We start from the raw sequence: 20522 nt of genomic DNA, 5'->3' as shown, positions 1-20522 counted from the left end.
AGGAGTAGGGTGCCGGCCCCATATACCGGAGGCGTTGGATTCAAACCCAGCCCTGGCCAAAAACTGCAAAAAAAATCCCTACAAACTGAATGAACTACTACAAATACTCCTTTCATGAGGACCTAGACTGCCAGGTTCCAGTTTAGTGTTCAGACTTCTCAGAGTTCCAGAGAATATGGAGACATAGGAGCCAGCTCTGGCCAGTGTCCCACTACCCAGCCCCAGCTCATTCTCAAAGTTCGTGGGTTCTCATTCATACATGGTGAACATTCAGACTTGTCCACACCTCTCCCAAAGCAACCACACTCAGCCACCCCTTGGCCACACTTAAGGGCCTAGGGACACCCATACCAGCCATCTATCCTCGGAGGTTAAGAGGGTAATAGATGCCTGAAATCCCTATGAGTAGGCTCCAGACTGGAAATTCGGAGAATCTGGCTAGAAGAGGGGCAGGCTCTCTGTTCAGGATCCTCCTTCAACCTCTTATTCCTCTTGAAAGTTGGAGGGGTGGGGGGGTAGAAGGGTCCAAGAAATTAAGTTTTGGGAGAGCCCTGTTGGAAAGGGTAATATTTGGATGAAGGTGAGTTCAAGGGCAGTAGGGGCCTTCAGATCCACTCGTAAATATGTCAGCCCCTCTCTCCACATCTTCCCCCGAGAACTGCTTCTCCAGCAACCAAGCATCAACTTAAACAAAATGAAGAGGCTGCACCTGGAATCCTAGCACTCTGGGAGGTTGAGGTGGGTGAATTGCCTGAGCTCACAGGTTTGAGACCAGCCTGGGTTAAGAGTGAGATCTCGTCTCTAAACATAGCTGGGCGTAGTGGTGGGCACCTGTAGCCCCAGCTACTCAGGAGTCTGAGGCAAGAGAATTGTTCGAGCCCAAGAGTTTGAGGTTGCTGTGACCTATGATGCCAGGGCACCCTACCAAGAGCCACAAAGTAAGCCTCCATCTTAAAAAAAAATAAAAAGAAAAAAAAGTGTTATATGTTAGATAAAAGATTTGATTTTTCCCTAGATGAGTTTATACAATAAAATGTAAATTATTGGGGCGGCGCCTGTGGCTTAAGGAGTAGGGCACCAGCCCTATGTACCAGGGGTGGCCCAGCCCCAGCCAAAAACTGCAAAAAAAGTAAATTATCATACTCTATAATGACAAAGTATTTCAGAATATATGTAATACTAATTCTCTTGCCTTAGCCTCCCAAGTTCCTGGGACTACAGGCGCCCACCACTGACACACAGCTATGTTTTTTTTTTTTTTGCAGTTTTTTTTGGCCGGGGCTGGGTTTAAACGCACCACACCTCTGGCCTTTGGTGCCAGCGCCCTACCCCTTTGAGCCACAGGCGCTGCCCCCACCCAGCTATTTTTAAGAAATGAAGTCTTTGACGTCAGGTGATCCATCCACCTCAGCTTCCCAGAGTGCTGGGATTACCTACAGGCATGAGCCACCACACCTGGCTAGGAGGATCATTTGAGCCCAGGAGTTTGCATTTAGATGGAGCTGTGAGTGTGCCACTGCACTCCAACAATTTGAGGCCTGGTCTCTAAAATAAATAAGCAGGCTTGGCGTCCATAGCTCAGTGAGTAGGGCGTCAGCCACATACACCAAAGCTGGAGGGTTCGAGCTTGGCCTGGGCCAGCTAAAACAACTGCAACAACAACAAAAAATAGCTGGGCATTGTGGCAGGTGCCTGTCGCTCCAGCTACTTGCGAGGCTGAGGCAAGAGAATTGCTTGAGCCCAGGAGTTTGAGGTTGCCATCAGCTGTGACGCCATAGCACTCTACCAAGGGCAACATAGTGAGACTCTGTCTTAAATAAATAAGCAAATGAAACAGAGTATTCAAAGGAAAAAGATTTAATATAAAACTTCAAGATAAACATCATGATAAACAGTAACATTTATGAAATATCCTTTTGAGGAGTTCTGCTTTTCCATCTTTCTATTTTGACTTATCCCGCCACCCCGTCCCCTGCTCTTCTCTGGCTATCCCCTGCCTTGACAAGTTCCATTGACAGATTGCCATCTCCCCAGTGGTATAGAAGTTTTCTCCTATAGAAGCTCAGATGGTTACTATTAATTGTCACTAAGACTAGTAGGTGCAGTAGTGAGGAGGGAGGTAACAAGGTGTTCTAATCCACTGACCAATCATCGCAATAACTCACTACCAAAAAAAAAACCTTACTACCTTCAGAGCAGTCTATTTTTTAAAAATTTCACCAACATTTCGGTAGTATCTGTAACCTTCTTTCCCTCCATCCCAAAGTATGTTGGTGGGAGGAAAACATATGTACGTGTTTGCTGTCACCCCATGTTGCTAAAATATATTCTCCAGTAATTCTTTCAAAGAGGGTATATGAGAAATAGACTTCTTAAATTCTTCGATATCAAGAAATGTTTTTGTCTTACCCTGAAAATCAAATGCCAATTTGGCTGGATATAGAATTCTAGGTTTAAAGCCTTTATCCTGCAGGACTTTTATGACTGCACTCCATCTACTTCTAGCATCCAGGGTGTCCAGTGATAAATCTGCCGTCAATCTGATTCTTGTTCCGTGATAGGTTATTTCTTTCCTCTCTCTGGAGGCCCTTAAGATTCTCTCTTTATCACTAGAATTGTAAAACTTTACTAAGATGTGCCTAGGAGTGAGTTTCCTCTTATCAATCTTACTGGGTATTCGGGAAGCACTGACAATCTCAAGAGTCGACTCTTTCTTTAACTCTGGAAAGTTTTCATCAATTATTTCCTTAATTATGTCCTCTGCAGCATTCTCATTGTTATTCTTTTCTGGAATTCCTATCAAACGAATGTTAGAGCTTCTGGATCTATCCTCTATATCTCTCAATCTCTCTTTACTTATTATCTGTTTTGTCATTTGTATGGTGTCCTGGGAGAACTCCTCGATTTGATCTTCTAGACTGTTCAATCTTTCTTCAAGTACATCCATCCCACTGTTCAGTTCGTCTATTGAATTTTTAATATTTGAGACTTCTGGATGGTAATCTTTAATACTTTTAATTTCCTCTTGCATCTCTCTGATGCTATTAATCACACTTCTTCTAAAGTTTTCTTCTGTTTCCTGTATGATGCCTATTTTTTTGGATGTTATCTTTTTTGTTTGCAGAAATTTATGAATTTTATTGTCTGTTTCCCGAAAATTTTTTGTGACTCCTGCCGTGGTATCCAAATTTGCACATGAATGCATCTTATGGGTTTTATCTGCCACCTGGTGTTTCATCCACTTTTCCTTAGATTTCGAAACTAAACAACTAGAAGAAATTTGTTTAAGTCCTCCTGACCCCCCTTTTTTCTCAACCTGGATAGCAGCCCCTACCTTTCCTATCTCAGAGACATTTCCTTCCTCTTCATCCTCCTCTGGTTCAGAATTCTCCTCCACACCAACCAAAATAATATCCACACCATCACCGGTTATTTCCTCAACTCCACGCTTTGCATCTACCACAGCGTGACCCTGGTCCTCACATATCAGCGAAGTCTCACCCCTTTCCTCCTCTTCCAAACCTGAGGCCTCTGCATCCTCTTCCTCCAATCCCGAGGCCTCTTCTTCATCCTCCTCTTCCAAACCTGAGGCCTCTGCATCCTCTTCCTCCAATCCCGAGGCCTCTTCTGCATCCTCCTCTTCCAAACCTGAGGCCTCTGCATCCTCTTCCTCCAATCCCGAGGCCTCTGCATCCTCTTCCTCCAATCCCGAGGCCTCTTCTTCATCCTCCTCTTCCAAACCTGAGGCCTCTGCATCCTCTTCCTCCAATCCCGAGGCCTCTTCTTCATCCTCCTCTTCCAAACCTGAGGCCTCTGCATCCTCTTCCTCCAATCCCGAGGCCTCTTCTTCCACCTCTGACACCTCTTCATCCTCCAACAGGCCGGGTTCTTTTTCCTTCCACTCTGAAGAGTCCTCCAGATTCTCTACATTTTTCACATCTTCTGGCTTAGCGGTTTTCACCTCTTTACTCCATAAAAAGCTTGAGCCATCACTGCTTGCTCTTCCGGCTCCGTGCTTTGAGCCTATTTGAGTTTCACCCTGCAAGTTAAAAGAGAATTATTTCTTAAAATCGTGTCTTTTGAAGAATTAACACTTTCATTTCGCTAAGTCTACAATACTTCTTAGAGCCCTTAGCCTGCCCTTGAGTCTTTCCTCTGTTAACAGAATACTCTTCATTTGAGGCTGGCTGACAGCTATTTGGCCTCAACTTTTCCAACTCCCCCAGGCTGGGTTAGGTGCCTTATCTGTATAAACTTTTAGAACAGCTAATTTCTGAGACTAAATACTGAATCTTTTTTTGTGAAGACAGAGTCTCACTATGTTGCCCTTGGCAGAATGCCAACGCATCACAGCTCACAGCAACCTCAAACTCCTGGGCTCAAGCGATTCTCTTACCTCAGCCTCCCAAGTAGCTGGGACTAAAGGCATAAATATTGATTGTTGCTCAAAATACATCTTCCGATTCTAGATTCTCATTTTGCTGTGACGGAGGTTACAATTGGAAATGTGAGAAGGGCAAGGAAGAGGTGTTTATTTGAAAACCTGTCAAAACATTAGCTTTAAGTTTGTAGACCAAGTGGGCAGGTGACTCATGCCTATAATCCTAGCACTCTGAGACCAAGATGGAAGAATTACTTGATCTCAGGACTTTGAGACCAGTCTGAGCAAAAGTGAGATCCCCCATCTCTACTAAAAATTATGAAAAAAAAATAAAAATAAAAAGTTAGCCAGGAATTGTGGTGCACACCTATAGTCCCAGCTACTTGGGAGGCTGAGAAAGAGGATCCCTTGCGCCCAAGAATGAGGTTGCTGTGACACCAAGCACTCTAGCCAAGGCAACTGAGTGACTGTCTCTCAAAAAAAAAAAAAAATTGATTTCTGGATCAAGACAATGAATTGTACACATGCATTTATTTAACTCCCACCTCCCTTGAAACTTTCCTAAAGTTACGGAGTAATTAATGGTCAAAGCCATAAGAACAAAGGAACAGGGAAAGATGGCCATTGCACAAAATTTTGGAAACTGGAAAGCATAGCACAAGTGTTGTATGCTTTGGTAGACCCAATAAACTAACCAAAGCAATGGAAAATGTAAGTGAGAAATTAACCAGAGTGACCAAAAATGACTGAGTCTTTAAGAAACAGGCTCTGTGCATGTAGCTCAAGTGGCTAGGGCGCCAGCCACATACACAGGAGCCAGCAGGTTCGAACTCAGCCCGGGCCTGCCAAACAACAGTGACAACAACCAAAAAATAGCTGGGCATTGTAGCAGGTGCCTATAGCTCCAGCTACTTGGGAGGCTAAGGCAAGAGAATCGCTTAAGCCCAAGAACTGGAGGTTGCTGCGAGCTGTCATGCCACAGCACTTTACCCAGGATGAGAGCTGGAGACTTAAAAAAATAAAAACCACCAGCTATCACTACGTTACTCAGACTAGTCTCTAACTCCTGGCTATAAGCAACTTCCTGTCTCAACCTCCTCAGTCACTGGGACTACAGGGGAGAGCCAGTGCACCCAGCCTCAATTTATTTTTCCACCAATGCTTACATTATGCACAACTTTTCCCCAAATAACCATAAACTTTTCTCATGTTTCCCATGCTTTCAACACCACTTTTAAAGACAGTCTCAACCTATCACCTACCAGTGACATCATAGCTCACTGCAACCTCAAACTTCTGGGCTCAAACAATCTTCCTGACTCAAGCTTCCCAAACAGCTGGGACTATAGGTGCATGCCACCACACCCAACTAAATTTTCTATTTGTATAAAGTCTGCTCTTATTCAGGCTGCTATCAAACTCTTCCTGCATCAGTGTCCCAGAGTGCTACTATTCAAGTGTAAGCCACCATGCTCTGTCAAGGAATAACTTCTTAAAAATTGATTTAACCAGCTTGGTTCCTGTAGCTCAAGTGGCTAAGGCGCCAGCCACCATATACCAGAGCTGGTAGGTTCGAATCCAGCCCAGGCCTGCCAAAAAATGACAACTACAAGCAAACAATAGCTAGGGGTTGTGGCAGGCACCTGTCGTCCCAGCTACTTGGGAGGCTGAGACAAGAAAATCACTTAAGCCCAAGTTTCTGTGAGCTGTGGCACCACAGCACTCTACCCAGAGCAACAGCTTGAGACTGTCTCAAAAAAGAAAAAATTGGTTTAACTTTCAGAAAGACTGCACCAGCTATTACTTATAATTCACCCATAATCTTTATGATTTCTCTGCTTACCACTTTTTCTTGAATCCCGAAACTTCTTCCTTCTTGACTCATTTTTTCATTTTGTGAGAGGGCATCTTTCAGTAATTCTTTCATAGAAGATTTCTGACTAATAAATTTGCTGAGGCTTTGGAGATCTGAAAATTCTTTTATTCCACCATCGCACTTAAATGCCAATTTAACTTGGCATAGTAATTTAGGGTCATAATCATTTTCTCTCAGAATACTGAAAACATGACTCCATTGCTTACTAGTATCCAGTGCTGCTGATAAAAAGTCTGCTGGATCTTCAAATGATTGGGTTAGCTCCAGAGCTTTGTCTTCAAGCTGTGAGAATCTTCCTTTTCCATGGTTTAATCCATTGTTGAAACTTCCTACTCTGTTCTGAGAATCCCTGAATGACTCCTTTGTTCCTGTGAGCTCCCTTATATCTTTTCTAAGTTCAGCCAGATCCTTTAAGATCTGGTCTCCAGCTTTTTGCAATTCTTTTTTGAATTCTTTTACCAGTAACTCTTCAACTCTGTTCAACTTATTTGCTAGCCATACTCTGAATTCCACGTCTGTCATTTCCGCAATTTCTTTGTAGCTGGAGTCTTCTGTAGTAGCTCCATCGTGATCCCTTGGGGGAGTTTGGTGAATCTGGTTCTTCATGTAGCCAGACATTTTTTGCTGGTTTTTCCTCTTTTGTGGTTTCTTCTTTACTTCTTCCCCCACCCCTACTTTGTTCTTATCCTCCTTCCCTGCCCTTTTTTCTGTAGCACAGAGTTTTGGGGTTAAAATGACCTATAGGGAGTTAAAAAAAAATTTTAGTGCGTCACAGTGTATGGCACCTCTCCTGGGAACAAGACAGAAGTATAAGAGGGACATTATCTTACAAATGCAATCTGTGTGACCTAATTCTTTGTACCCTCGGTGAATCCCAAACAATAAAAAAAAAAGTAATCAGACAAAAAAAAAAAATAGCGAGAACACCAGGTGGCGCTCCAGTATCAGCAGAGACAGGTGCTTCTGCCCATGAAGGGCCCTGTCTGGGCTGTGGATGGCCTGCCTTCCTCAACTGGTTAGAGATGGGGTGAATTTCCTGTCCCTGTTCTTGAAGATCCCTTGGTAGTGAGTGCCACAGGTCTGAAGGGTACTCTGGACAGTCAAGGATGTGGCAACGAAGGACGATTAGGGAGTAAGTTGTTGCTTGAGCAGGGATTGAAAAGGGACCCAAGATTCAAAAGTGGGATCTTGGGAAGGGTGGGACCTGGGCAGCTGGTCAACTCCGACGGCCTCACGGTCCCTGGGAAGCTGCACAGAGCTGGGCGCCTGCAATTTCTGTGTTTTCCCTGTGTCTTGGTGAACTGGGGTGGCAGGTGCCAATGTACTCTACTGGAGACCACAGAACAAGGCTGTCTCAAAAATAAGGGGGCGGGGGAGGGGAATGAGCATGTTGAAATCAGTAACATTTCTATATACCAAAAACAGCCCAGTCGAGAAACAAATCAAGTTACTCCTGGCTGGGTGCGGTGACTCACACCTATAATCCTAACATTCTGGGAAGCTGAGTCTGAGGAGTTCAGAAATTTGAGACCAGGCTGAGAAAGAGCAAGACCCTGTCTCTAAAAAAAAAGAGTGGGGCAGCTTTGCACCTGTGGCTTAAGCAGCTAGGGAGCCAGCCACATACACGGAGCTGACGGGTTCAAATCCAGCCCAGGCCCGCCAAACAATGACAGCTGCAACCAAAAAATAGCTGGGCATTGTGGCAAGTGCCTATAGTCCCAGCTACTTGGGAGGCGGAGGCAGGAGACTCGCTTAAGCCCAGGAGTTGGAGGTTGCTGTGAGCTGTGATGCCACAGCACTCTACAACAGCTTGAGGCTCTGTCTCAAAAAAAGGGAGTGGGGGCGTGTTGGCAGGGCCTGTAGTCCCAGCTACTTGGGAAGCTGAGGCAAAAGGATCACTTGAGCCCAAGAGTTTGAGGTTGCTGGGAGCTATTGGCACCATAGCATTCTACTGGGGACAACAAAGTAAGACATTGTCTCAAAAAAACAAAAAGGTTATCCTGGTTGGGCTGCGGTGGTTTACACCTGTAATCCCAGCACTCTGAGAGGCCAAGATAGGTCGATCAATTGAGCTCACAAGTTTGAGACCAGCTTCAGCAACAGCAAGACCCCACCTCTAAAAAATAGCTGGGTGTTGTGGAAGGTGCCTATAATACTAGATACTTGGGAAGCTAAAGCAAGAGGATCCCTTGAGCCCAGAAATTTGAGGTTGCTGTGAGCTGTGATGACACCATAGCACTCCACCACCGGCAAGAAAGTGAGACTGTCTCCCACCAAAAAAAGACGTCCCCCCAAAATATTATCAAAAAAGTTCCAATTAGGTTACCATCTTACACCAATCATAATGGCTATTATTAAAACATACATGGACAGCCACAGTGTAAGCTTAGCTAGCACTCCCAGAGGGGAACAAAGGGGCATCTCTTGAGCTCAGGAGTTCAAGACCACCCCAAGCAAGAGCAAGAAACCTTGTCTACAAGAAATACAGAAAATATTTTCTGGGTCTGGTGGCGGGCACCCACCCGGTAGTTGCAGCTCCTCAGGAGGCTGAGGCAGGAGAGCAGGTAATCCAGGTGTGTTTGAGGTTGCAGTCAGCTGTGGTGACACTATTGTTGCAGGCTAGCCCAGGCGACAGACTGGGAAACCTGCCTTGAGAGAAAAAAAAAAAAAAAAAAAAAAAAGTTGGCAAAGATAAGGAGAAAAGGGAAGTCTTTTTTTTTTTTGTAGAGACAGAGTCTCACTGTACCGCCCTCAGGTAGAGGCGTCACACGGCTCACAGCAACCTCTGCAATTCTCTTGCCTCAGCCTCCCGAGCAGCTGGGACTACAGGCGCCTGCCACAACGCCCGGCTATTTTTTTGTTGCAGTTTGGCCGGAGCTGGGTTTGAACCCGCCACCCTCGGCATATGGGGCCGGCGCCCTACTCACTGAGCCACAGGCGCCGCCCAAAAAGGGAAGTCTTATACACGTGTACTGTTGGTGGGAATGTAAATCAGTGCAACTTCTAGGGTAAAAAAAGCATAAACATTTCTCAAAGAACTAAAAATAGAACGGCCACAGCATGCAGCAATCAATCTCACTACTGGGTATCTACATGAAAGAAAATAAAACCAAGTTCCCACACACTTGTCCACACTACTGAGCACGGGCTACAAGCCAGACACTGTGCAAAAGGTGCTAAAGGTGAGAATTTTGGCCAGAAACAGACATGAAACCTACCCCGCAGTAGGTTAACATCTAGGGAAAAACAAATACAAAATTACAGGTGTGCTGACCTACGCAGTGAGATCGTGCGCACCGAGTGTCTGTACAGGTGTAACCTGATGCAGCCAGGGATCTCCAGGGCACCCCGTTGGGGAAGTGGGCAGCTGGACCTCCATGCAATGAGCAGCAGCCACACAGGAAGGAGTAAAGGACGTGCGTCCAGTGGAGGGCGCCTGTGTGTCTGCGTGCAAGGTGCAGCCAGCATGTGCAGAGAAACAGGTCTGTGGGCAGGGAAGGGATAGGAGGGGGTCTCTTCATGACTGGTGACACCTGCTATGCACCAAAATAGGAAAGAACAACAACAACAAAAAAAAAAAAAATAGGAAAGAACCAGTTTTAAAGAGTATAAAGGGGGGCAGTGCCTATGGCTCAGTGGGTAGGGCACCGGCCCTATATACCGAGGGTGGTGGGTTCAAACCCAGCCCCGGCCAAACTGCAACAACAACAACAAAATAGCTGGGCGCTGTGGCATGTGCCTGTAGTCCCAGCTACTCGGGAGGCTGCGAGCTGTGTGACGCCACGGCACTCTACTGAGGGCGATAAAGTGAGACTCTGTCTCTACAATATAATAATAATAATAATAAAGAGTATAAAGGTGGGGAGATAAATTAGCAGCTATCAGGTATAGTACACACCATCTGTGTGAAGGGCGCACTTCTAACCTTGACTCAATCTGTACAAAAATGAAGTCTGGCGAACTAACATGTGTACACCCCCAAACACTCTGAATGTCTTTTTTTTTTTTTTGAGGCAGAGTTTCACTTTGCTGCCCTTGGTAGAGTGCCATGGTGTCACACAGCTCAGTGCAACCTCCAGCTCTAGGGCTTAGGCCATTCTCTTGCCTCAGCCTCCCGAGTAGCTAGGACTACAGGTGCCCACCATGATGCCTGGCTATTCTGAATTTTGTTTTTTTACGTACAAAGGGCCAGGTGCAGAAAGAAGGTACAAATAAGTGACGCTATGGAAAGGGGACACAACTACAGATGAAATATGCTCAAAGCTGGAAGCGTTGTTAAACTATCATAATTAAATGTGAGAATTTAGAAGCAACTTATACATTAGTTTTACCCAAACTCTTTTAGAGGATACCACAAAGGAAATATGTCACATTATAAGAGGATAGATTACTTCAATAATGAACTGGAAGACAATGATGAAAAAATGACTAGTATTCTGAAACTCATACAGATGCAAAATACTTAAAAATTAGCAACCAGGCACCTGCAGCTCAATGGTTAGGCCACCAGCCACATATACTGGGGCTAGTGGCTTGAACGGGCTGGGCCCGCTAAATAACGACAACAACAATAACAACAACAAAAAGCCAGGCATTATGGCAGGCACCTGTAGTCCCAGCTAGTTGGGAGGCGGAGGCAAGAGAATCGGTTGAGGCTGGGCAAGGTGGCTCACGCCTGTAATCCTTGCACTCTGGGAGACCCAGCTGGGTGGATAGCTTGAGCTCATGAGTTAGAGACCAGCCTGAGGAAAAGCCAGACCCCGTCGCCCTGTCTCTACTAAAAATAAAAAAATTGAGGGAAGAGGATCACTTGAGCCTGAGTTGGAGGTTACTGTGAGCTGAGCTATGACATGATGGCATTCTACCCAGGGCAATAGCTTGAGACTATCTCAAAAAAAAGAGAGAGAGAGAGAGAATTGCTTGAGCCTAAGAATTTGAGGTTACTGTGAGCTGTGATGCTATAGCACTCTACCCAGGGAGACAAAATAGGGCTGGGAGCAGTGGCTCACACCTGTTATCACAGAACTCTGGGAGGCCGAGGTGGGTGGATCGCCTGAGCAACAGCAAGACCCCATCTCTAAAAAAATAGCTGGGCTTCTTGGTGGGCACCTGTAGTCCCAGCTACTCGGAGGCTGAGGCAAGAGAATCACTTGAGACCAAGAGTCTGATGTTGCTGTGAGCTATGAGGCCACAGCACTTTACCAAGGGGGGGGGGAACACATATATATATTTCGAGAATTTTTTTTGTTGTTGTTGTTGCAGTTTTTGGCCGGGCCTGGTTTAAACCCCCTACCTCCGGGATATAGGGCTGGTGCCCTACTGGCTTGAGACACTGGCGCCGCCCCATAGGGAGAATTTTTGAGACAGTCTCACTCTGTTGCCCCAGGCTAGACTCAGCCTCCTACCTCACAATAACCTCAAATTCCTAGGTCCAAACTATTCTAATTGCCTTAGCCTCCCAAGTAGCTAGGACTTGCTGCCAGCCACAACATGCAGCTAATTTTTCTATTTTTAGTAGATAGAAACTTGGTCAGGCTGGTCTCAAGGGATCCTCATCCTCCCTCCTCAGCCTCCCAAGATGCTAGGGTTACAGGCATGGCCATATAAAAAGAATGTAAAACCAAATCATTGCACTGGGGACAGTGGCTCAGCCCTGTAATCCCAGCACTCTGGGAGGCCAAGGCAGGAGGATACCTTGAGCTGAGGAGTTTGAGACCAGCCTGAGTAACAGTGAGACCCCATCTTTACTAAACATGGGTCTTTACTAAAGCTGGGTGATTGTGGCACACACCTGGAAGACCCAGCTACTTGGAAGGCTGAGGCAAAAGGATCGATGGCTTGAACCCCAAATTTTGAGGTTGCTAAGAAATATGTATGATGCCAGGGTACTCTACCCAGGGCAGAGTGAAATTTTGCCTCAAAAAAATTTAAAAAATAGGCTTGGCACCTGTAGCTCAGTGGCTAGGGTGCCAGCCACAGACACTGGAGCTGGTGGGTTCAAACCCAGCCTGGGCCTGCCAAACAATGGCAACTACAACCAAAAAACAGCTGGGCGTAGTGGCGGGCGCCTGTAGTCCCAGCTACTTGGGAGGCTAAGGCAAAAAGAATCGCTTGGGCTCAAGAGTTAGAGGTTGCCACAGCAACCTAAAGGCCGTAGCACTCTACTGAAGGTGACATAGTGAGACTATCTCAAAAAAAAAAAAACAAAGGATCCAGTGAAAGAACTGTATTGCATTTATTTGAGTCTCACCCTGAAGCCCCAGAATAGAGGGCAAAGGCCTCAGCCTAGCTCAAGGCAACCTTAACCTCAAGGGATCTTCCTCTAAGACAATTTTATATTTTTGTTTGTTTTTTGAGACAGAGCCTCAAGATGTTGCCGAGTAGAGTGCTCTGACATCACAACTCACAGCAACCTCCAACTCCTGGGCTTAAATGATTCTCTTGCCTCAGCCTCCCAAGTAGCTGGGACTACAGGTGCCCACTGTAATGCCCGGCTATTGTTTGGTTGTAGTTGTCATTGTTGTTTGGCAGGCCCGGGCTATATTCGAACCCGCCAGCTCTGGTGTATGTGGCTGGTGGCTTAGGAGCTTGAGCTACAGGCGCTGAGCCTTTGATAATTTTAAAGAACTACTGGAGTAGGCCAAACATGGTGGCTCACACCTATAATCCTAGCACTCTGGGAGGCCAAGGGTTGTGGATTGCCTGAGCTCACAGGTTGGAGACCGGACAGTGCAAGAGTGGAGACCCCGTCTCTAACAATAGCTGGGCATTATGGCGGACACCTGTAGTCCCAGCTACTCCGGAGGCTGAGACAAGAAAATCATAGAGTCCAAGAATGAGGTTGCTTGGGGCTATGAGCCCCAAGGTACCCTACTCAGGGTGCCAGAGAGACTGTCTCAAAAAGAAAAGAACAAAAATAAATAAATAAAAATCTTGGTGCCGGTAGCTCAGTGGTTAGGGCACCAGCTACATGCACTGGGGCTGGTGGGTTGGAACCCAGCCGGGGCCTGCTAAACAACAATGACAATAAAACACAAAACAGCTGGGTGCCTGTAGTCCCAGCTACTTGGGAGGCTAAGGCCAAGAGAGTCACTTAAGCCCAAGAGTTTGAGGTTGCTGTGAGCTATGACACCAGAGCACTCTAGAGGGTGACATAGTGAGATGGTCTCAAGAAAAAAAAGAAAAAAGGAAAAGAAAATGACTAAATGAATGTATCTCAAATGAAAAATTTCCCAAATATAATTATTTTCAAATTGTAATTTCTTGTAGGCTATGAAGCAAAGTGAGAGCATCATCTTTAGAGCCTGTGTAATACAGAAACAAGGAAATGTTGCAAAAAATTGTTGTTCTTTCTGTAATTGGATACTTAGCTAAAATATCTTTACTAAATAAAGGTTAACATTTAGGAAGTAAAAAATAAATGAGTAAAGTAAAACATTGATAAATTTATTATCAATAGTAGCTTTTTTTTGAGACAGAGTTTCACTGTGTTGCCCTCAGTAGAGTGCTGTAACATCACAGCTCACAGCAACTTCAAACTCTTGGGCTTAAGCAATTGATTTTCTTGCCTCAGTCTCCCAATTAGCTGGGACTACAGGTGCCCGTCACAACACCTGGCTATATTTTTTTGTTGTTGTTTAGCTGGCTGGGGACGGTTGAGTATCTGCTCATTTTTCTTTTCTTTTGTTTTTTTGGAGACAGAGTTTCATTTTGTTGCTGTGGTAGAGCAACCTCAAACTCTTGAGCACCTGGCTATTTTGAGAGACATTTTGAGAGATGAGGTCTGCCTCGGGCTCTGGCTGGTCTCGAACTCCTGAGCTCAAGGAATCCTAATACCTTGGCTTCCCAGAGCTAGAATTACAGGCAAGAAGAGCACCAGCCCCTGTCTGCTTATTTTTAGACTAAAAATCTTCCAAGAACTGAGCTGCCTGGAACCCTGAGATTTTAGGAGACAGGCAGCTGGCCCTAAAATCCTACAGTCAGGGGAACACAAACCAAAAAAAAAAAACAACAAAAAAACCCCAGTCTGTCCTAACACCCTGACTATTGGTAATACTGGGGAAAATATCCCCCCAGCCACCTTTAAAGTAACCCAGGGAACCATCAGACCCTGTGGGTAATTAGCCTGGTGCAGGTGCCCCATCATCTAACACTGCCTTTTGGGGGGAGGGAGGGTCTGTATTTTACAGAAGTTATTCTAGTACATTACAGTTAGTAGGAGGAAAAAAAGTGGAAATTCCTGGAATGCCCAGTGCTGGGGGAATGCATAAACCAACACAGCGATCAGAAGCGTGAGATCCACACATATGGACTGGAAGATTACAAATGAGAAAAGTACAAAGCCAGCAAAAAAGTTCTAATCCTTGGCTCGGTGCCAGTAGCACAGTGGTTACAGCACCAGCCACAGACACCGAGGCTGGCAGGTAAACAATAACAACTACAACAAAGAAATAGCCCAGTGTTGGCGGGGCCTGTGGCTCAGTGAGTAGGGCGCCGGCCCCATATGCCGAGGGTGGCGGGTTCAAACCCAGCCCCGGCCAAACTGCAACAAAAAAATAGCCAGGCGGGCGCCTGTAGTCCCAGCTGCTAAGGAGGCTGAAGCAAGAAATCGCCTAAGCCCAAGAGTTAGAGGTTGCTGTGAGCCGTGTGACGTCATGGCACTCTACCCGAGGGCCGTATAGTGAGACTCTGTCTCTACAAAAAAAAAAGAAAGAAATAGCCCAGTGTTATGGCAGGCACCTGTAGTCCCAGCTACTTGGGAGGCTGAGACAAGGGAATCCCTTGAGCCCCAAGAGTTTGAGGTTGCTGTGATGCCATGGCACTCTAGTGAGGGCGACAAAGTGAGACTGTCTCAAAAATAAATGGGGCGGCGCCTGTGGCTCAAGGGGCTAGGGCACCGGCCCCATATGCTGGAGGTGCTAGGTTCAAACCCAGCCCTGGCCAAAAACCGCACAAAAAAAAAAAGGAAAAAAACATTTTTTTTTTATAAATCTCTCTGAACCAAGAGGGAGACAAGCTAACTAGAGGATGGTGTGTCTCTAGTTGAGCATCCTCCTTTATTCTCCCCGGCACCTGTGAGGAAACAGGCACTTGAGCTGACTGAACAACACAAGACCTGGTCTTGACAAAAAGTAGAACTTTTAGCCAGCCTTGGTGGCATGCACCTGTAGTCCCAGCAACTCGGTAGGCTGAGGCAGGAGGATCCCTCGTACCCAGGAATCAGAGGAAACAGTGAGCTATGATCAGGGCACTGCAGTTAAGCCTGGGCAAGGGGAGACCCAGTCTCTAAAAACAAGCAAAAAAAAAGGGCTCCACACCTGTAGCTCAAGCAGCTAAGGCGCCAGTCACATACACCAGAGCTGGTGGGTTAGAATCAGCCCAGGCCTGCCAAACAATGACAACTACAAACAAAAAACAGCTGGGTATTGTGGCAGTCACCTGTAGTCCCAGCTACTTGGGAGGTTGAGGCAAGAGTTGGAGGTTGCTGTGAGCTGTGATGCCAGGGCGATAGCTTGAGGCTGTCTCAAAAAATAAATTAATTAACTAATTAAAAATAAAACAGGCCCCTATACTCAGAGACACCAAACCAAGTTTTGGGTGGCCTCAGAGATTGGATTGTAGTGAGTCAGGTGAGGAACATTAACTGCTCTTTCTTTGTTAAAAGTCCCTACGACCATCAACAAATTTAGAATAAGAGACAACCGTGAAGAAAAGCCTGTCAGTCCAGGAACAGTAATTCAGCCTAAAGGAAATGCGAGCAGGTAAGCATATGAAAAGACCGCAGCCCCAAGCCAAGAAAACGCAAATCCACTTTTTTCCAACTCCTTCGCAGCCCCCTATGCCTCAGGCTTATAACCTGCAAAACATTTCTTGTCCCACACAGCCAGTCCCAGAGGCTAACAATTACAGGAGTACACATCGAGTAACCTCCTGTAACAGCAAATCTCAACTATAAACCTCTTAAATATTCTGATCACATTCAGGCCTATGATCCTAATCCCTTTTGAAGACCAGATCCAAGCCCTGCCCAAAATCTGCTCCAGCCTCAGCCTTCCTCCTAACCCCCCCCCCGGGTGTCTCTGGACAGAACTCAAGAGTGTTCCAGAGAGAGCACCATTGTCTTTAATCTCTGAATATAATGTAACATTTAATACAGTTACCAGAAAGAGATAAATTAGGGGCTGGGCACATTGGCTGATGCCTGTAATCCTAGTACTCTGGGAGGCCAGGAGTTTGAGAACAGCCCAAGACCCTACCTCCCCTGAAAACAAAAACTAGCCAGGTAACAAGCTGGTGGCTGGAGGGTGAGATAGGAGGATCACTTGAGCCTAAGAGTTTGAGGTTGCTGTGAGCTATAATGCCACAGCTCTCTACCCAAGGAGACAAAGACTATCTCCTACCACCAGAAAAAGCCAAATAGGCTCGGCACCCACAGCAGTGGTTACAGCGCCAGCCACATACAGCAAGGATGGTGGGTTTGAACTAGGCCTGGGACTGCAACAAAAAATAGCTGGGTGTTGTCGCGGGCGCCTGTAGTCCCAGCTTCTTGGAAGACTGAGGCAAGAGAATTGCTTAAGCCCAAGAGTCGGGCTGTGAGCTGTGAAGCCACAGCATTCTACTGAGGGTGACATAGTGAGACTGTCTCAAAAATAAATACATATACCGAGGGTGGCGGGTTCAAACCCGGCCCCGGCTGAACTGCAACCAAAAAATAGCCGGGCATTGTGGTAGGCGCCTTTAGTCCCAGCTACTCGGGAGGCTGAGGCAAGAGAATCCCTTAAGCCCAGGAGTTGGAGGTTGCTGTGAGCTGTGTGATGCCATGGCACTCTACTGAGGGTGATAAAGTGAGACTCTGTCTCTACAAAAAAAAAAAATAAATAAATACATAAATAAATAAATAAAAGTAATAAATTTAGGATATAAAGTGAGTTTATTGATTTATATTTGAAAAAACTGAGTGATGGGATTAGACTTTTTATTCTTGGCCAGGCGCAGCGGCTCAAGCCTATAATCCTATCACTCCGAGAGGTCAAGGCGGGTGGATTCCCTGAGCTTACCAGTTCAAGACCAGCCTGAGCCACAGCAAGACCTATCTAAAAAATATAGCCAGAGATAATCACCTAAGCCCAAAAGCTGGAGGTTGCCGTGAGCTGTGACGCACACAGCAGTCTACCGAGGGCGACAAACTGAGACTCTGTCTCTCAAAAATAAATAAATCTGATTTCTAGTGATGGCAACAACCATGTGCATTTAGCTAATAGCACCAGGCCTGCTGTGCTCAGCCATTACCAGGCCAAGGTCACTCCCCAACGCCAGTCCCACTCCCACATGCAGTCGCCCTGTTCCTCCAGCCACTTACCCACGCCTGTGCCTTCAATGGGAAGAGGGGTCTCCTCTGCAGAGCAGGCCTGTAGAGCTGTGCCTCCGTGCCCAGAAGTCCAAGATGCAGGAGTCAAAGTCTAAGATTTAATATGGAGAATATATCACTCCACTTTGTAGACAGAGGGGAAGTAGTTTTGTAAGTCCTGTGATTGCTTTAAAAGACCTGGACAATTTCGTAAAGTCTGGCGGGTGCCTCACGCCTGTAATCCCAGCACTGTGGCTGGAGGATCCCTGTCAGGAGTTCGAGACTAGCCAAAGCAAAGCGAGATCCCTTTATTTTAAACAGAAAAACTAACCCAGCTTGGCAGCTCATACCTATAATCCTGCCACTCTGGGAGGCAGGGGTCAAGACCAGCCCGAACAAGAATGAGACTTGTCTCTACTAAACTACAAAAATTATCCAGGCATTGTGACTGGTGCCTGTACTCCAAGGTACTTAGGGGGCTGAGGCTAGAGGCTCATTTGGGCCCAAGAATCCAATGTTGCTGTGAGCTATGATGCTGAGACTCTAAGCAGGGAAAGCATCTCAAAAAAAAAACAAAACCGGGCGGCGCCTGTGGCTCAGCGGGTAGGGTGCCGGTCCCATATGCTGGAGGTGGCGGGTTCAAACCCAGCCCCGGCCAAATTAAAAAAAAAAAAAAAAAACCGGGCGGCTCCTGTGGCTCAGGGGTAGGGCGCAGGCCCTGTATACTGAGGGTGGCAGGTTCAAACCTGGCCTCTGCCAAACCGAAACAAAAAATAGCCGGGTTTGGGCGGCGACTGTGGTTCAGTGAGTAGGGTGCCGGCCCCATATACCAAGGGTGGAGGGTTCAAACCCGGCCTGGGCCAAACTGCAACAAAAAAATATCTGGGCATTGTGGCAGGTGCCTGTAGTCCCAGCTACTGGGGACCAGAGAATCACCTAAGCCCAGGAGCTGGAGGTTGCTGTGAGCTGTGATGCCACAGTGCTCAAGGAGGGCGACAAAGTGAGACTGTCTCCAAAAAAAAAAAAAAAAACACTACCACCACCACCCTGGAGTCACAGGGTACACATGGCGAAGAAGGCTGCAGGGAAAGAAGGATCCAGAACTTAATTTGAGAGAATGGAAGCGACAGGGGAGATGCTTTCTTCTTTGGATAGCTGGGGTCCATTGTATAAAACCTGGTTTCCCTTTCTGTAAAAAGAATCCAGCCAATTTTTCTAACAATTTAAGAGAATGTAGTTAAGTTATTACTTCTAAATCTGCTTTCCAAACACTGAAGACAAAGTTGGTTTAAGACCAAGACCCCAGACCAGGTGCTGGAGGGGACGGAGGAAGACCCAGGCCCGCCAGGCCCGACGCTCCCGAGACCCTCCGGCTGGGGGCCCCTCGCAGCGCCGGCGTCGGGACACCCCCACTGGGGCAGAGGATGGGGCGCACCCTCCGGCCCCGCAGCACACCCTCGATACACTGGGGCAGAGACTCGGGGCGCCCCCACCTCCCGGCCCGCAGCGCACCCCCCAGTCTGGGGCAGAGAGTCAGGGCGCACCTTCCTCTCGGCCCGCAGCGCGCCTCCCTCCACTGGGGCAGAAACTCGGGGCGCCCCCACCTCCCGGCCCGCAGCGCACCCCCCCCACTCTGCGGCAGAGACTCGGGGCGCCCTCCCTCCCGGCCCGCAGCGCACCCCCCCCACTCTGCGGCAGACTCGGGGCGCCCTCCCTCCCGGCCCGCAGCGCACCCCCCCACTCTGGGGCAGAGACTCGGGGCGCCCCCATCTCCCGGCCCGCAGCGCACCCCCCCACTCTGGGGCAGAGACTCGGGGCGCCCCCACCTCCAGGCCCGTAGCGCACCCCCCCACTCTGGGGCAGAGACTCGGGGCGCCCTCCCTCCCGGCCCGCAGCGCACCCCCCCACTCTGGGGCAGAGACTCGGGGCGCCCCCACCTCCAGGCCCGTAGCGCACCCCCCCACTCTGGGGCAGAGACTCGGGGCGCCCTCCCTCCCGGCCCGCAGCGCACCCCCCCACTCTGGGGCAGAGACTCGGGGCGCCCCCACCTCCAGGCCCGTAGCGCACCCCCCCACTCTGGGGCAGAGACTCGGGGCGCCCTCCCTCCCGGCCCGCAGCGCACCCCCCCACTCTGGGGCAGAGACTCGGGGCGCCCCCACCTCCCGGCCCGCAGCGCACCCCCCCACTCTGGGGCAGACTCGGGGCGCCCCCACCTCCCGGCCCGCAGCGCACCCCCCCACTCTGGGGCAGAGACTCGGGGCGCCCTCCCTCCCGGCCCGCAGCGCACACCTGCGCCCGCCTTACCTGGGAAGACGGAGCCGTCCGGGCGCACACGACCAACAGCTCCCCAGGGCGAGCGCTCTCGCAGTCTGGCGCCGGCCTCTCCCTGCCCCCGGGGATTTGAAAGTTTCCAGGCCCAGCCCCTCTCCATCTCACTCCCACCCGGTCCCCTGTCTCCTCCCCGGAAGGCTCCTCATGTCCCTGAGCCCTCGCGACTCTGCTCCCGCGTCTCCGCCCATCCCACCTGCGGCGATCCAGGCGCCCAGCTGAGTTAAGGCCTCACTGCTCCGCCAGACCTCCAAGGTCACCTCCCCAACCCCCACAGTTGCTCCAGCCCCCCGCCCTTGAATGGGCCCTCTCCTTCCCCACGGCTCCAGCCCAGTCCAAGCCTATCATGTCTCCCTGGGTCGCAGAAGTAGCCACCAAGGGCTCTCCGGGCCTCCCCGACCCCTCTGCTGTGCCTCCGCCTACTTAGTACCTCTCAGTGGCTTCCCATGTCAGTACAGGAAATTTCCACCTCATTCCATCCTGTGACCCCCTTTTACACTGTCTTACTAGTACTCTTCCTGTAACACTGTTTCCTTCCCGTCCCTCAGAGAACACTGCGCTTCCTGCCCCAGGGACTTTGCACTAGCTAT

General features: G+C 48.3%; 1 protein-coding gene across 1 annotated transcript; it reads right to left on the bottom strand.

The window, feature by feature from the left end:
* Positions 1-1964: 1964 nt before the first annotated feature.
* On the bottom strand, positions 1965-6933 carry L1TD1 (LINE1 type transposase domain containing 1). The gene is made up of 2 exons (XM_053575267.1): positions 6225-6933; positions 1965-4039 (listed from the first exon to the last, which is right to left on the bottom strand). The coding sequence occupies exons 1-2, from the start codon at positions 6873-6875 to the stop codon at positions 2318-2320; spliced, it is 2373 nt and encodes a 790-aa protein (XP_053431242.1). The 5' UTR covers positions 6876-6933; the 3' UTR covers positions 1965-2317.
* Between the last annotated feature and the right edge of the window lie 13589 nt (positions 6934-20522).

The sequence above is a fragment of the Nycticebus coucang genome, chromosome 22, assembly GCF_027406575.1.
Source record: "Nycticebus coucang isolate mNycCou1 chromosome 22, mNycCou1.pri, whole genome shotgun sequence".
NCBI lineage: Eukaryota > Metazoa > Chordata > Mammalia > Primates > Lorisidae > Nycticebus > Nycticebus coucang.
This window is presented reverse-complemented; position numbering and strand designations above follow the sequence as displayed.